The sequence below is a fragment of the Chiroxiphia lanceolata genome, chromosome 2 (genome assembly GCF_009829145.1).
Source record: "Chiroxiphia lanceolata isolate bChiLan1 chromosome 2, bChiLan1.pri, whole genome shotgun sequence".
Lineage (NCBI taxonomy): Eukaryota > Metazoa > Chordata > Aves > Passeriformes > Pipridae > Chiroxiphia > Chiroxiphia lanceolata.
This window is the reverse complement of record NC_045638.1, coordinates 117,635,687-117,651,635: the sequence shown is the minus strand read 5'-3', so window position 1 is coordinate 117,651,635 and position 15,949 is coordinate 117,635,687. Positions and strand designations below refer to the sequence as shown.

The following is a 15,949-nucleotide window of genomic DNA, read 5'->3' as shown; positions in this document are numbered from 1 at the left end:
ATTCCTCTACCCCCTCGAGCCGTGGCACTGGAAAGAAGAGCACAGGGCTGAAAAAAGAGAACAACAGCCCTTTCCCCTCAGGCTCTCCCCCAGCCCCACCAACCTGCCCAGCAGCGGCACAGCCCTGAAGGAGCTCCTCAGGAGCCACCTCCAGAGGCACCTCCCAGCCCTCAGCAATCCCAACAGCAACACACGGGCAGGCCACAGATGCTGCTTCCCGGCTGGCACAGGGTTTGTGGCCACCTCCGAGGATCAGGTTCTCAGGGATCCCCACAGCTGCAGGCTCTGGCCATGTGCTCTGCTGGAAGTGTTGAGGCTCCAGCAGAACCCCCCCAAGACCAAGGGTCTTTGGGGCACTTTCCCTTCCCCACTGCACCTTTGGGCAAGTGTTGCTGAGCACAAGGGCCCTTTTTCCCCTCTTCCCCTGTGTGGACACCAGACTGTAAAAAAACTTCCTGGGCCTCTGTGTTTCCTAAGATGTATAGATGTATTTGATATTCCCACCCTGGTGGGGTAAAAGGCCGTCCATGAAGAAAAGAGGCCTTTTCCTCCTCAGAGCCAGTCTTGGAGCTGCTGGAGTCTGGAGCAGGGAGCTGTTTGTACAGCTCTTAGCATGTACAGTTTGGAATGGCCAGGCCTGCAATGGCGAGTCTGAGGTCATCAGTCATTCCTCTCAGGGCTGGAACGGAGAGGAATGGAGGCTACCGGAATCTGGTGGATTTAGGTTTCGGTGTCGGTTTAGGTTTAGGTTTCGGTTTTGATTTCTGGATATCCCTGATGATTTTCAAGGTTTCAGCTGCCCGCTTTGAGATGGTAGGGCTGTCAGCAGTCATGCCTTGAAGGGCTGGAAGAGAAAAGAACGGAGCCAAGATCAGAGCCAGCATCTGCAGGGACGCGAGGAGCCCCTCCTGGCAGAGCCATCCCACCCAGCTCTTGCCGCTGCCAGGAGGGAGCAGGGCCCAACGGGATTAGCCAGAAGGTGCTGGCCACCGATCCCTCTGTACTCCCCAAATCTCTCTCTGCTCTGTCCGTACAGGGAGCAGAGCCCTGCACAGTTGGGGCAGGATTGCAACTCCCTGCCCAGGCTCTGTGCTCCTGCCGCCAGCCCCTGCTGACAGCCCATGCCCACACTCACTGTCAATGATGACCTCTATGATGAGCTCGTCCTCCTCCTGCCCCTTTCTCAGGTACTTGCCGGCGATCCCTGGGAACACAGATGCTGTCAGGGCCCCAGCGGCACAGCTCCCCCCCAGAGGCGGTGCCGGCCTGGCCACACGCCCTCCTGCCCCGGCAGGGCTGAGCCCGGGGCCTTCCCGCCTCAGGACTCCCAGGGCTGGGCTGGCACAGGGCGGCAGCAGCCGCCAGGGCACTCGGGGCTCCCCAGCACATCCTGCTGCCGCTGCAGCAGCCGGGGCTGGGGCCGAGCTGCAGTGTGGGGGGAGGGACCTTGTGGCTCACCAATGAACCTGAGGGCCAACTCTTGCAGGGGCTCCTGTGGGCTCTCCAGATACGGCAGGGCCTGCCACATGAACTCCACCACTCGTTTCTTCTCGCTTTCCACCTGCAGAGAGCGGCAGGGCACGGAGGGAAGGGTTGGCTGGGGCTCTGCCCCTTGGCCGGGTGCTGCCTGCACCCAGCACTGGCCTCTCCTGCCCGCACAGCCCTGAGGCCCGGGCAGCAGCCGCTGGGGCCGGCTTTGGAGGGAGCAGAGGGCTGGCTGCTCCCCGGCAGCCGCGGGGCCGCCCTGCCCCACAGCCCAGCTGGGCCGGGGCTCCATGGCAGCCTGGCTCGGGGGCAGAGCAGCCTGCAGAGGAGCCCGCACGCCCCAGGCAAGGCAGCAGCGGGTGGGGCACAGGCTGCTGTCCCACGGGCGGCTGCAGCAGTGGGCAGGGCACAGTGCCAGCCCCACACGCTGGCCGTCGGGGACTGGGGGCTGCTCAAGCCGGGGGCTGGGCCTTCATGGCCGTCCTTACCAGGCAGTCGCAGAACCACCACGGCTTGTCCGCCTCCAGCATGTTCTTGAGATCCCTTCTCTTCAGGAATCTGAGTGCACGAATCAGCACTTCCCAAGAGGCCTGCAGAGCAACAGGGAGCAGGACATGGCACCACAGCCCAGGGCACAGGACCCGTGTCCCTGGACCAAGACCAGGAGGAGGCTGGAGCCCAGGAGGTGCCAGGGCAGGAGGCAGCCCGGCCCCCTCCCATGGGGACACCAGAGTCCAGAAAGTCCTCACGTCTGCCAGATGCTCGTTCTCATCATGCGAGAGGAAGAAGAGTGGCAGCAGGCTCTGGATCACGTGCGTCTGCAGGGGTTGTTTTCCCTCCTCCACTACCAACTTCAACACCTTTCGGAAGAGGTCAATGGAGAGCAGCTGCACGTGGACGTTGTCCTGACGGAAAGGAAAAGACCTCAGCACCAGCTGCTCCAGGCCCACTGGGCCACAGGCCTGCAAATCCACAGGCTACAGTTTCCTGGCAGCACCCAGCGCCTGGTGGGGGGGCACAGAGCCTTACGTAGCCAAAGAGTGTCTGGAGCACCTCAACCAGCTCCAGGGCAGTGGGGGTGGAGATTGGGATGCCTCTGGCCTGGACTTCATTGAGGAATACAGAGAGGGCCATCCTGACCAGCTCTCCGTCTGCATCCCACAGTAGCTCCAGGAGCTTTTCTGTCAGGCTCCGCACACCGTCAACCTGTGTGGAACACAATGCTGTGCTGGGAAGCCATGAAGAGCTGCACCCCCAACCCCGCTCCGGCAGGGCAGCCCCACATGCTGCCGCGGGGCCCAGAGGCCAAAGGCCTGTGCCGAGGGACTCGGGCAGCTGAGCGGGGAGGCAGCAGAGCTGGGAGCAGCTGCCACAGCTCCCAAAGCCCAGCCAAGCCCAAGCGACTGCGTTCCCCAGCCCCAGGATTCCAGCACGGCTTCAGCCAACTGCCCCTTCTCACCATCACAGGATCCTGGCTCAGCACCAGGAGGCCTCGGAGCGCCAGGCGCCGCCTCTCTGGGCACCCACTCCGGAGGTGCCTTGAAAGGCTCTGCAGAATGCTCTCTCCCCAGTCACTCATGTCCAGGCAGTCCAAGACCTGAAAGGCACGGAGCAGTGACGGGGTGCCCGGCCGGCAGAGGTGGAAGCAGCTCGGCCAGGCAGCGCTCGCCATCAGGCTCACCTCCACAAGGAATGCCAGGGTGAGGAGCTCCAAGTGGGGCTCCTCCCTGCTCAGCAGCTCCAGCAGGTGGAGTGTGATCCGGGAACACAAGGGGCCGGAGACACGGCTCATCTCCCTGCCAGGGGGAAAAAGGCACCCATTGACCGTGAGCCCGGTAGGCAAACCTCTCCTGGGATGGACTTGCATAGGCCTGGTCTTTCCCCAGGACAAAAGCACTCTGGGAGGCAGCTCCTCCCGTGCACCCGCCTCTCTCAGCCTTTTCTACTCTGCTTGCCCATCCCTCAGTGAAAGGCCCTCTGGCCCACGACCACAGGCACCGTGTGGAGTGCCCCATGCACAAGCAGAAATGACAGGGGCAGTGGGGACAAGGGGGTCTCACCTGGCCAGCAGACCCACCGCGTAGTGGTGGGTGTCAGCGCTGAGGAGCGTGTCCCAGCCGCACTTGCGTTCCATTGAAACCACAACTTCCTCACACTCCAGATGGCAAAGCAGGGCCTTCAGGGTCAGCAACGCAAACCTGTGTGCAGAGCAAAGCCCGGGTCAAGCTGGGAAGCCTGAGCCAGCCCCGAGGGCACAGAAGGCAGAGGAGGACTGGGATGGAGCACCTGTTGGGCTCGGTGGGAAGGTTGTGTTGCTGCCGGCATCCCCTCCAGAAGGTGTTGACCTCCTCTGGCGTCTGCTCTGTGCTGACGAGAATTTGGAAGAGCAGAGCCACGAGGAGATGGGGGGAATACTCTATCCATGACTCTGGGAACCGGAACATTTGCAGAATCTCCCAGATCACCCTGGTTGCCTGCAAAAGACAAACCACCCAGACACAGCTCTCAGTGCCCAGACATCCATGTGGCAGGGCCCGAGCGTGGCAGGGAGATGCCAGGGAGGATGCAGCGGGAGCACCTGGCCTGGTGCCCCTGAACCTGCCCCTAACCTCCATTTCCAGCCCAGTGCCTGAGGCAGGGAGATGCAGTGCTGAGGGAGGATGGAGAGCCACTGCAGAGGTGACCTGGGGGGGAGCGAAAGCCCTTTCCAGAAACTCACAGCCAGTGCAAAGACATCCGTTTTGTCCCCGTCAGAGGCGGACATGCTGTGCAGTGGCCAGTCCTCCATCACACAGAGCAGCTGTGGCAGCACCTTCACCACTGTCCTTCCCGATGAGGTGATGGTTCTCCACATGATGGCAGCAGCTCTGTGGGACCAGAGTTCTGTGTCAGGGGGGTGCTGGCCAAAGTGCCTTGAGGAGAAGGGAGGGACCATGGCAGCAGGATTGGGGCTGACATGGCAGGGCTGGGAAACAGAGGGGGCGGGGGGTCCTGGAACTCTCTGGCCGACCACATGGGACGGCAAGAAACAAAGCAGAAGTACGGCTTTAGTTAAACGTGGGAGACAGGTTAAAAGAGGAAGGTCTAAGGGAATTCAGGTGGTCAGTGTCCATGAAAACCAGCTTTTGGGCTCTTAAAGGAGAGTTTAAAATTTAGCTATAGCAAAATTTATGTGTGTTGCTGGAAGTCACCTGGTAGTACTGTTACACAGAATCTCAAAAGTTGATTTTCAACACATCTAAAGGGTGATGGACTCTAAAGGCTGGCGAGCCCTGAAGGCAGGGGGTCCTGTACCTGTCACATGATGGGGCACAGTGCAGGAGGGTCACCACAGCATCAGCAGGGTGTTCATCAGTCACCCTCAGAAAGTCCAACAGCAGCTTTTCTTCTGGAGTCGCACTGCCTGTCAGTCTCTGGTGCACGTTCCTGACGAAGGCTGGAACCTGGAGGCAGCATGGGAGAAGAGCTGCCAACTTGCCCAGCTTCCCTGACAAGTACTTCCCTTCCCACCACACTGGGCTGGCCTCAAAGGCTGAGAGGGCCCAGGAGAACTGGCTAGAGGGGCCACACCATTTTCAGGGGCTTGAGCCCTGGCCACAGGCTGCTTACTTGCTTTAGATCAGAGACACCGTTCTCCTCAGGAACATCTGGAGGAGGAGCATCATTCCTGCTCTGAGTGGGCCTGCTGTTGGTGTCCGCACCGCTGTCCTGGCCTGGATCTGGCAAAGAGCGAGAGTGGTCAGAGCTGAGGGGCTGCAGGAGAGGCCAGAGAACACAGCCCAGCCCTGTGCTCCACAGGCAGGGCCAGCCCCAGGATGCCCTGAGCATGGAGCTGCCAGGGGATCAGCCCCGGACCCTCTTCCCCCTCCCTTTCCCTGGCCATGTCCACACAGAATAGGATGGCAAGAGGCCCATCTGGCTGCAGCCACCAACCCTGTGGCCCAGCTGTGCAACTCACCCTCCTGCAGGGGCAGAGACTGCTCCACTTCCTCAGGGTGTTGTGCTGGGGCAACTCCAGGGCCTTCTTCCTCCTCCTCCTCCTTCACCCAGGACACCTGGGGCATACTGGAGGGTCTCTGCTCCATGCCGCTCTCTGACTCCATGGCTTCCTGCAGGAGAGATGGCACAGAACAGCTCTGGGTCACCAAGTCCTGCAGAAGTGCCCTGAAGGCTCCTGCAACAGAAGACTTGGGAACTCTCCGGCCCATCAAGTCCCATGGTCTGGCCTCAAGGGCACCTGCCACAGGGACTGAGATGCCTTGGAAAAGCTCCAGTTCACAAAGTCCCACTCTCTGGCCTGGAGGGGGCACGTGGGAGAGTGGCCAGAGGGAGCAATTTGCCCACTGTCCTCCGAGAAGTGCTTCCCTTCCCACCACACTGGGCTGGCCTCAAAGGCTGAGAGGGCCCAGGAGAACTGGCTAGAGGGACCACACCATCCCTGGGGGCTTGAGCCCTGGCCACAGGATGCTTACTTGCTTTGGATCAGAGACACCGTTCTCCTCAGAAACATCTGGAGGAGGAGCATCATTCACGCTCTGAGTGGGCCTGCTGTCGGTTTCTGCATCGCTGTCCCAGCCTGGATCTGGAAAAGAGAGAGAGTGGTCAGAGCTGAGGGGCTGCAGGAGAGGCCAGAGAACACAGCCCAGCCCTGTGCTCCACAGGCAGGGGCAGCCCCGGAATGCCCAATGCATGAAAGTGCCAGGGGATCAGCCCCGGGCCCTATGCGCCCTCCTCAGGGGGTGGGATGGGAAAAGGCCAAGCCGACAGCAACCACCAGCCACCAGCCCTGTGGCCCAGCTGTGCCACTCACTCTCCTGCAAGGGCTGGGACTGCTCCGCCTCTGCAGGCTGCTGTGCTGGGGAAAAACCAGGGCCTTCTTCCTCCTCCTCCTCCTTCACCCAGGACACCTGGGGAATGCTGGGAGGTCTCTGCTCCATGCCGGTCTCTGGTTCCATGGCTTCCTGCAGGAGAGATGGCACAGAATAGCTCTGGGTCACCAAGTCCTGCAGAAGTGCCCTGAAGGCTCCTGCAACAGAAGACTTGGGAACTCTCCGGTCCATCAAGTCCCATGGTCTGGCCGCGAGGGCAACTGCCACAGGAACTGAGGTGCCTTGGAAAAGCTCCAGTTCACAAAGTCCCACTCTCTGGCCTGGAGGGGGCACGTGGGAGAGTGGCCAGAGGGAGCAATTTGCCCACTGTCCTCCGAGAAGTGCTTCCCTTCCCACCACACTGGGCTGGCCTCAAAGGCTGAGAGGGCCCAGGGGAGCTGGCTAGAGGGGCCACACCATCCCTGGGGGCTTGAGCCCTGGCCACAGGCTGCTTACTTGCTTTGCATCAGAGACACTGTTCTCCTCAGAAACATCTGGAGGAGGAGCATCACTCACGCTCTGAGCGGGCCTGCTGTCGGTGTCTGCACCGTTGTCCCAGCCTGGATCTGGAAAAGAGAGAGAGTGGTCAGAGCTGAGGGGCTGCAGGAGAGGCCAGAGAACACAGTCCAGTCCTGTGCTGCACAGGCAGGGCCAGCCCTGGGATGCTCAGTTCATGGAACTGCTGGGGGATCAGCCTCAGGCCCTTTTCCCCTCCCTTTCCCTGGCCATGTCCAGACGGAATTGGATGGGACGAGCCCCATCTGGCTGCAGCCATCAGCTCTGTGGCCCAGTTGTGCCACTCACCATCCTGCAGGGGCTGAGACTGCTCCACCTCTGCAGGCTGCTTTGCTGGGGCAACTCCAGGGCCTTCTTCCTCCTCCTCCTCCTTCACCCAGGACACCTGGGGAATGCTGGGAGGTCTCTGATCCATGCCGCTCTCTGGTTCCGTGGCTTCCTGCAGGAGAGATGGCATGGAAAAGCTCTGGGTCACCAAGTCCTGCAGAAGTCCTGCAACAGAAGACTTGGGAACTCTCCGGCCCATCAAGTCCCATGGTCTGGCCTCGAGGGCACCTGCCACAGGGACTGAGATGCCTTGGAAAAGCTCCAGTTCACAAGTCCCATTCTCTGGCCTGGAGGGGGCACGTGGGAGAGTGGCCAGAGGGAGCAATTTGCCCAGTTTCCCCCAAGAAGTGCTTCCCTTCCCACCACACTGGGCTGGCCTCAAAGGCTGAGAGGGCCCAGGAGAGCTGGCTAGAGGGGCCACACCATCCCTGGGGGCTTGAGCCCTGGCCACAGGCTGCTTACTTGCTTTGGATCAGAGACACCGCTCTCAGAATCATCTGGAGGAGGAGCATCATTCCCGGTCTGAGCGGGCCTGCTGTCGGTTTCTGCATCGCTGTCCCAGTCTGGATCTGGCAAAGAGCGAGAGTGGTCAGAGCTGAGGGGCTGCAGGAGAGGCCAGAGAACACAGTCCAGTCCTGTGCTCCACAGGCAGGGCCAGCCCCGGAATGCCCAAGGCATGAAGCTTCCAGGGGATCAGCCCCGGGTCCTTATCCCCCCTCCTCAGGGGGTGGGATGAGAAGAGGTCAAGCCGACAGCAGCCACCAGCCACCAGCCCTGTGGCCCAGCTGTGCCACTCACCCTCTGCAGGCTGCTGTGCTGGGGAAAAACCAGAGCCTTCTTCCTCCTCCTCCTTCACCCAGGACACCTGGGGAATGCTGGGAGGTCTCTGCTCCATGCTGCTCTCTGGTTCCATGGCTTCCTGCAGGAGAGATGGCACAGAATAGCTCTGGGTCACCAAGTCCTGCAGAAGTGCCTTGAAGGCTCCTGCAACAGAAGACTTGGGAACTCTCCAATCCATCAAGTCGCATAGTCTGGCCTCAAGGGCACCTGCCACAGGAACCGAGATGCCTTGGAAAAGCTCCAGTTCACCAAGTCCCATTCTCTGGCCTGGAGGGGGCATGTGGGAGAGTGGCCAGAGGGAGCAATTTGCCCAGTTTCCCCCGAGAAGTGCTTCTCTTCCCACCACACTGGGCTGGCCTCAAAGGCTGAGAGGGTCCAGGGGAGCTGGCTAGATGGGCCACACCATCCCTGGGGGCTTGAGCCCTGGCCACAGGCTGCTTACTTGCTTTGCATCAGAGACACCATTCTCCTCAGAAACATCCTGAGGGGGAGCATCATTCCCGCTCTGAGTGGGCCTGCTGTTGGTGTCCGCACCGCTGTCCCGGCCTGGATCTGGCAAAGAGCGAGAGTGGTCAGAGCTGAGGGGCTGCAGGAGAGGCCAGAGAACACAGCCCAGCCCTGTGCTCCACAGGCAGGGCCAGCCCCGGAATGTCCAGTGCATGGAACTGCCGGGGCATCAGCCCCGGGCCCTCTTCCCCCTCCCTGTCCCTGGCCATGTCCACACAGAATGGGATGGCAAGAGGCCCATCTGGCTGCAGCCACCAGTCCTGTGGCCCAGCTGTGCCACTCACCCTCCTGCAGGGGCTGGGACTGCTCCACCTCCTCAGGATGTTGTGCTGGGGCAACTCCAGGGCCGCCTTCCTCCTCCTTCACCCAGGACACCTGGGGAATGCTGGGAGGTCTCTGCTCCGTGCCGCTCTCTGACTCCATGGCTTCCTGCAGGAGGGATGGCACAGAACAGCTCTGGGTCACCAAGTCCTGCAGAAGTGCCCTGAAGGCTCCTGCAACAGAAGACTTGGGAACTTTCCGGCCCATCAAGTCCCATGGTCTGGCCGCGAGGGCACCTGCCACAGGGACTGAGATGCCTTGGAAAAGCTCCATTTCACAAGTCCCACTCTCTGGCCTGGAGGGGGCACGTGGGAGAGTGGCCAGAGGGAGCAATTTGCCCACTGTCCACTGAGAAGTGCTTCCCTTCCCACCACAGTGTGCAGGCCTCAAAGGCTGAGGGGGCCCAGCAGACGCAGCTTGAGGGGCCACACAGTCCCTGCCCACAGGCTGCTTACTTGAACAGAGACAACTGCGTCCCCAAGAATGTCGCAGCTGGAAGCATCGGACAGGCACTGCACGGGTGTGCTCTCAGTGTCTGCGACGCCCTCAGTTGTTGCACCATTAGCCTCTGCGGTGAGCTCAGGCAGCGCCATGTTGGAGTTTCTCCCATCGTTGGTCACCGCACTGTCACAGCTTCCTCTGTCATCAGCTGACACAGTGCCAACATCAGGGTCTGGCTTGAGCTCACTTGGCGTGGGGTCAGGCTGTGCCATGACCTGGGTTTTTGAGGTCCTGGTCTTTCTACGCCTAATACCCAAGAACGTCAGAAAGGCCTGCAGGAGAATGGAGAGCAGGGAAGAGAGGGATGTGCCCTGGAAAAGTTCAACAGCAGGGCCGGGCTGAGCAGTGACAGCAGGCCCAGCCCAGGAGGTGAGGGCTGCAGGTACCTGTGCTGCCCTGCGGAAGCAGCCACGGGCACGGTCCTGCTCTTGTGTCCCGTCCCGTCCTGGATCTGGCAAAGAGAGAGAGTGGTCAGAGCTGAGGGGCTGCAGGAGAGGCCAGAGAACACAGCCCAGCCCTGTGCTCCACAGGCAGGGCCAGCCCCGAGATGCTCAGTGCACGGAACTGCCGAGGATCAGTCCCGGGCCCTCTTCCCCCTCCCTTTCCCTGGCCATGTCCTGATGGAATGGGATGGGAAGAGGCCCATCTGGCTGCAGCCACCAGCCCTGTGGCCCAGCTGTGCCACTCACCCTCCTGCAGGGGCTGGGACTGCTCCACCTCTGCAGGCTGCTGTGCTGGGGCAGGCCCAGGGCTTTCCTCCTCCTCCTCCTTCACCCAGGCCTGCTTGGGCACGCTGGGAGGTCTCTGCTCCATGCCTCTGTGTGGCTCCATGGCTTCCTGCAGGAGAGATTGCACGGAACAGCTCTGGGTCACCAAGTCCTGCAGAAGTGCCTTGAAGGCTCCTGCAACAGAAGACTTGGTGAACTGGAGCTTTTCCAAGGCATCTCAGTCCCTGTGGCAGGTGCCCTCGAGGCCAGGCCATGGAACTTGATGGGCCGGAGAGTTCCCAAGTCCCATTCTCTGGCCTGGAGGACGCACGTGGAGGGCAGCCAGAAGGAGCAACTTGCCCTCTGTCCACTGAGAAGTGCTTCCCTTCCCACCACACCATGCAGGCCTCAAAGGCTGAGGGGGCCCAGCAGACGCAGCTTGAGGGGCCACACAGTCCCTGCCCACAGGCTGCTTACTTGAACAGAGACAACTCCGTCCCCAAGAACGTCCCAACTGGGAGCATCGGACAGGCACTGCACGGGTGTGCTCTCAGTGTCTGCGACGCCCTCAGTTGTTGCACCGTCAGCCTCTGCGGTGAGCTCAGGCAGTGCGGTGTTGGAGTTGGTCCCGTCATTGGTCACCGCGCTGTCACAGTTTCCTGTGCCATCAGCTGACACGGTGCCGACATCAGGGTCTGGCTTGAGCTCACTCGGCGTGGGGTCAGGCTGTGCTATGACCTCAGCTGGCATGATCCTGGTCTTTCTACGCCGAATGGCTAGGGATGTCAGACAAGCCTGCAGCAGAACGAAGGGCAGGGAAGAGAGGGATGAGCCCTGGAGAGCTCTGACAGCGGTGCCGGGCTGAGCAGGGACAGCAGGCCCAGCCCAGGAGGTGATGGCTGCAGGTACCTGTGCTGCCCTGCGAAAGCAGCCACGGGCACGGTCCTGCTGTTGCGTCCGGTCCCGTCCTGGATCTGGCAAAGGTGAGCACGCTCAGAGCTGAGAGGCTGCGGGAGAGGCCAGAGAACACGGCCCAGCCCTGTGCTCCACAGGCAGGGCCAGCCCCGAGATGCCCAGTGCATGGGGCTGCCGGGGGATCAGCCCTGGGCCCTCTTCCCCCCTCTCCTGTCCCTGGCCATGTCCACAGGGGATGGAATGGGAAGAGGCCCATCTGGCTGCAGCCACCAGCCCTGTGGCCCAGCTGTGCCACTCACCCTCCTGCAGGGGCTGGGACTGCTCCACCTCCTCAGGGTGTTGTGCTGGGGCAGTCCCAGGGTCTTCCTTCTTTTTGTTCCCCCTGAGGAACCTGCACAGCCTGAAGCGTCTCTCTGCCATCTTACAGTCGGGCCTTGAGGGCACCAGCTGCAGGGACAGGAGACGCCAGGGAAAAGCTCCGGGGCACGAAGCCCCAGAGAATGGCCTCGAGGGCACCTGCCGCAGGGATTGGAGACACCTCACAAAAGCTCCGTGTCACCAAGTCCCGCGGTCCGGCCTCGAGCACACTTGCACGACAGAAAAACCACTAAACCGCTACGGATCAGGAAGGAACGAGTTGGCTGCACGGGGTCTCCGCACAGCACCGCTCTGTCCCGTCTGTCCCGTCGCACGCTCCGAGGAGCACTGAGGCGTGGCCACCTCACCACCAGTACTATGTCCTCACGTGTCACAAAGGGCCCTGTGACACCCTGCCCTGTACCATGGCACTGGCCATGCCCACCGTGTCACAAAGGGCCCTGTGTAAGGGGGATACTTTTGAATTGGATGATGAATGGAGCATAGAGGCGTGAGAAAGGAATCATATTAGGATGTGAAACCAGCTAGAATAGGTTACAATGTAACTTCATAGCACAAGCTAATTGTAAGGTCCATTGTGCCTTTAGAGTCCATCACCCTTTAGATGTGTTGAAAATCAACTTTTGAGATTCTGTGTAACAGTACTACCAGGTGACTTCCAGCAACACACATAAATTTTGCTATAGCTAAATTTTAAACTCTCCTTTAAGAGCCCAAAAGCTGGCTTTCATGGACACTGACCACATGCATTCCCTTAGACCTTCCTCTTTTAACCTGTCTCCCACGTTTGACTAAAGCCATGCTTCTGCTTTGTTTCTTGCCGTCCCACGTGGTCGGCCAGAGGAATGGAGAGTTCCAGGACCCCCTGGCCCCTCTGTTTCCCAGCCCTGCCATGTCAGCCCCAATCCTGCTGCCATGGTCCCTCCCTTCTCCTCAAGGCACTTTGGCCGGCACCCCCCTGACACAGCCTGGGCACTTGTTGGGCAGCAAGAGCTTTCTGTGGTGGCACCTTTTGTCTGGCAGGAATCTTCAGTTGGATTTCTCGCTTGGATCTAGTTTGCCTATGAGGGCAAGGCGAAAAAGGGAATTACCAGCCCTTTCCCCCAGGAAAGAAAGTCCTGGATCCCTTTGCTCAGGTGCAGTTTGTGGGGCAGCCGGGGCACTTGTTGGGCACAAGAGCTTTCTGTTCTGGCACTTTTGTCTGGCATGAATCCTCATCTCATCGGATTAAATTTTGGGAATGCTGGGATCGGCATTGCATTGCAGGACTGGAAAAAAAGGGAATTACAGCTCTTTCCACCAGGAAAAAAAAGTCTGGAAGCTTTGGTTTAGAGGTGCAGTTTTTGGGGCAGCCTGGGCACTTGTTGGGCAGCAAGAGCTTTCTGTGCTGGCAGCTTTTGTCTGGCAGGAATCTTCATCTGGATTCAAATTTCAGGATGCTTGGATCGGCCATTGCAGTGCAGGGCTGAATAAAAAGGGAATTACAGCTCTTTCCACCAAAAAAAAAAGTGTGGATCCTGTGGCTTTGAGGTGCAGTTTTTGGGGCAGCCTGGGCACTTGTTGGGCAACAAGAGCTTTCTGTGCTGGCAGCTTTTGTCTGGCAGGAATCTTCATCTGGATTCAAATTTCAGGAGCTTTGATCGGCCATTGCAGTGCAGGGCTGAAAAAAAAGGGAATTACAGCTCTTTCCACCAGGAAAAAAAGTCTGGAAGCTTTGGCTTAGAGGTGCAGTTTTTGGGGCAGCCTGGGCACTTGTTGGGCAGCAAGAGCTTTCTGTGCTGGCAGCTTTTGTCTGGCAGGAATCTTCATCTGGATTAAATTTTGGAATGCTGGGATCGGCCATTGCAGTGCAGGACTGGAAAAAAAGGGAATTACAGCTCTTTCCACCAAAAAAAAAAGTCTGGATCCTGTGGCCTTGAGGTGCAGTTTTTGGGGCAGCCTGGGCACTTCTTGGGCAGCAGGAGCTTTCTGTGCTGGCAGCTTTTGTCTGGCAGCGAATCTTCATTTGGATTCAAATTTCAGGAGCTTTGATCGGCCATTGCAGTGCAGGGCTGAAAAAAAAGGGAATTACAGCTCTTTCCACCAGGAAAAAATGTCTGGATCCTGTGGCTTTGAGGTGCAGTTTTGGGGGCAGCCTGGGCACTTGTTGGGCAGCAAGAGCTTTCTGTGCTGGCACCTTTTGTCTGGCAGCAATCTTCAGTTGGATTCAATTTTGGGAGGTGGGATCGGCCATTGCAATGCAGGGCTGAAAAACAGGAACAGCAGCTCTTTCCACCAGGAAAAAAAGTCTGGATCCTGTGGCTTTGAGGTGCAGTTTTTGGGGCAGCCTGGGCACTTGTTGGGCAGCAAGAGCTTTCTGTGGTGGCACCTTTTGTCTGGCAGCAATCTTCATTTGGAGTCTGTTTTGGAAGTTACTTTGGCCTATGCAGGACGGCTAAAAAAAGGGAATTAGCAGCCCTTTCCCTTAGGAAAGAAAGTCTGGATCCTTTGGCTTCAGGTGCAGTTGTTGGGCAGCCTGGGCACTTGTTGGGCAGCAAGAGCTTTCTGTGCTGGCAGCTTTTGTCTGGCAGGAGTCTTCATCTGGATACAATTTTTGGATGCTGGGATCAACCATTGTAGTGCAGGGCTGAAAAAAAAGGGAATTACAGCTCTTTCCACCAGGAAAAAAAGTCTGGAAGCTTTGGCTTAGAGGTGCAGTTATTGGGGCAGCCTGGGCACTTGTTGGGCAGCAAAAGCTTTCTGTGCTGGCAGCTTCTGTCTGGCAGCAATCTTGATTTGGAGTCTGTTTTGGAAGTTAGTTTGGCCTATGCAGGACGGCTAAAAAAAGGGAATTAGCAGCCCTTTCCCTTAGGAAAGAAAGTCTGGATCCTTTGGCTTCAGGTGCAGTTGTTGGGGCAGCCTGGGCACTTGTTGGGCAGCAAGAGCTTTCTGTGCTGGCAGCTTTTGTCTGGCAGGAGTCTTCAACTGGATACAATTTTTGGATGCTGGGATCAACCATTGCAGTGCAGGGCTGAAAAAAAAGGGAATTACAGTTCTTTCCACCAGGAAAAAAAGTCTGGAAGCTTTGGCTTAGAGGTGCAGTTATTGGGGCAGCCTGGGCACTTGTTGGGCAGCAAGAGCTTTCTGTGCTGGCAGCTTTTGTCTGGCAGGAATCTTCATCTGGATTAAATTTTGGAATGCTGGGATCGGCCATTGCAGTGCAGGACTGGAAAAAAAGGGAATTACAGCTCTTTCCACCAAAAAAAAAAATTGTGGATCCTGTGGCTTTGAGGTGCAGTTTTTGGGGCAGCCTGGGCACTTGTTGGGCAGCAAGAGCTTTCTGTGCTGGCACCTTTTGTCTGGCAGGAATCTTCATTGGGATTCAATTTTGGGGAGGTGGGATCGGCCATTGCAATGCAGGACTGGAAAAAAAGGGAATTACAGCTCTTTCCACCAAAAAAAAAGTGTGGATCCTGTGGCTTTGAGGTGCAGTTTTTGAAGCAACCTGGGCACTTGTTGGGCAGCAAAAGCTTTCTGTGCTGGCACCTTCTGTCTGGCAGCAATCTTCATCTGGATTCAAATTTCAGGAGCTTTGATCGGCCATTGCAGTGCAGGGCTGAAAAAAAAGGGAATTACAGCTCTTTCCACCAGGAAAAAAAGTCTGGAAGCTTTGGCTTAGAGGTGCAGTTATTGGGGCAGCCTGGGCACTTGTTGGGCAGCAAGAGCTTTCTGTGCTGGCAGCTTTTGTCTGGCAGGAATCTTCATCTGGATTAAATTTTGGAATGCTGGGATCGGCCATTGCAGTGCAGGACTGGAAAAAAAGGGAATTACAGCTCTTTCCACCAAAAAAAAAAGTCTGGAAGCTTTGGCTTTGAGGTGCAGTTATTGGGGCAGCCTGGGCACTTGTTGGGCAGCAAGAGCTTTCTGTGCTGGCAGCTTTTGTCTGGCAGGAATCTTCACCTGGATTAAATTTTGGAATGCTGGGATCGGCCATTGCAGTGTAGGGCTGAAAAAAAAGGGAATTACAGCTCTTTCCACCAGGAAAAAAAGTCTGGAAGCTTTGGCTTAGAGGTGCAGTTTTTGGGGCAGCCTGGGCACTTGTTGGGCAGAAAGAGCTTTCTGTGCTGGCAGCTTTTGTCTGGCAGGAATCTTCATTGGGATTCAGTTTTGGGGAGGTGGGATCGGCCATTGCAATGCAGGGCGGAAAAACAGGAACAGCAGCTCTTTCCAGCAGGAAAAAAAGATTGGATCCTGTTAGTTTGAGGTGCAGTTTTTGGAACAGCCTGGGCACTTGTTGGGCAGCAAGAGCTTTCTGTGGTGGCAGCTTTTGTCTGGCAGGAATCTTCATTTGGATTCAATTTTTGGATGCTGGGAGCGGCCATTGCAGTGCAGGGCTGAAAAAAAAGGGAATTACAGCTCTTTCCACCAGGAAAAAAAGTCTGGATCCTGTGGCTTTGAGGTGCAGTTTTTGAAGCAACCTGGGCACTTGTTGGGCAGCAAAAGCTTTCTGTGCTGGCACCTTCTGTCTGGCAGCAATCTTCATTCTGGATTCAATTTCAGGAGCTTTGATTCGGCCATTGCAGTGTAGGGCTGAAAAAAAGGGAA

General features: G+C 58.0%; 1 protein-coding gene and 1 long non-coding RNA gene across 2 annotated transcripts; both read right to left on the bottom strand.

The window, feature by feature from the left end:
- Positions 1–2,954: 2,954 nt before the first annotated feature.
- Positions 2,955–11,020, bottom strand: LOC116782693 (maestro heat-like repeat-containing protein family member 9). Its single transcript, XM_032679540.1, has 10 exons — positions 10,982–11,020; positions 10,550–10,867; positions 10,055–10,202; positions 8,479–8,588; positions 4,780–4,928; positions 4,205–4,352; positions 3,772–3,959; positions 3,546–3,683; positions 3,166–3,281; positions 2,955–3,073 (listed from the first exon to the last, which is right to left on the bottom strand). The coding sequence occupies exons 2-10, from the start codon at positions 10,820–10,822 to the stop codon at positions 3,057–3,059; spliced, it is 1,287 nt and encodes a 428-aa protein (XP_032535431.1). The 5' UTR covers positions 10,823–10,867; positions 10,982–11,020; the 3' UTR covers positions 2,955–3,056.
- Positions 11,021–14,154: 3,134 nt separating this feature from the next.
- Positions 14,155–14,751, bottom strand: LOC116782694. The gene is made up of 2 exons (XR_004355318.1): positions 14,697–14,751; positions 14,155–14,305 (listed from the first exon to the last, which is right to left on the bottom strand). It is a non-coding gene; the product is annotated as an uncharacterized LOC116782694 (long non-coding RNA).
- Between the last annotated feature and the right edge of the window lie 1,198 nt (positions 14,752–15,949).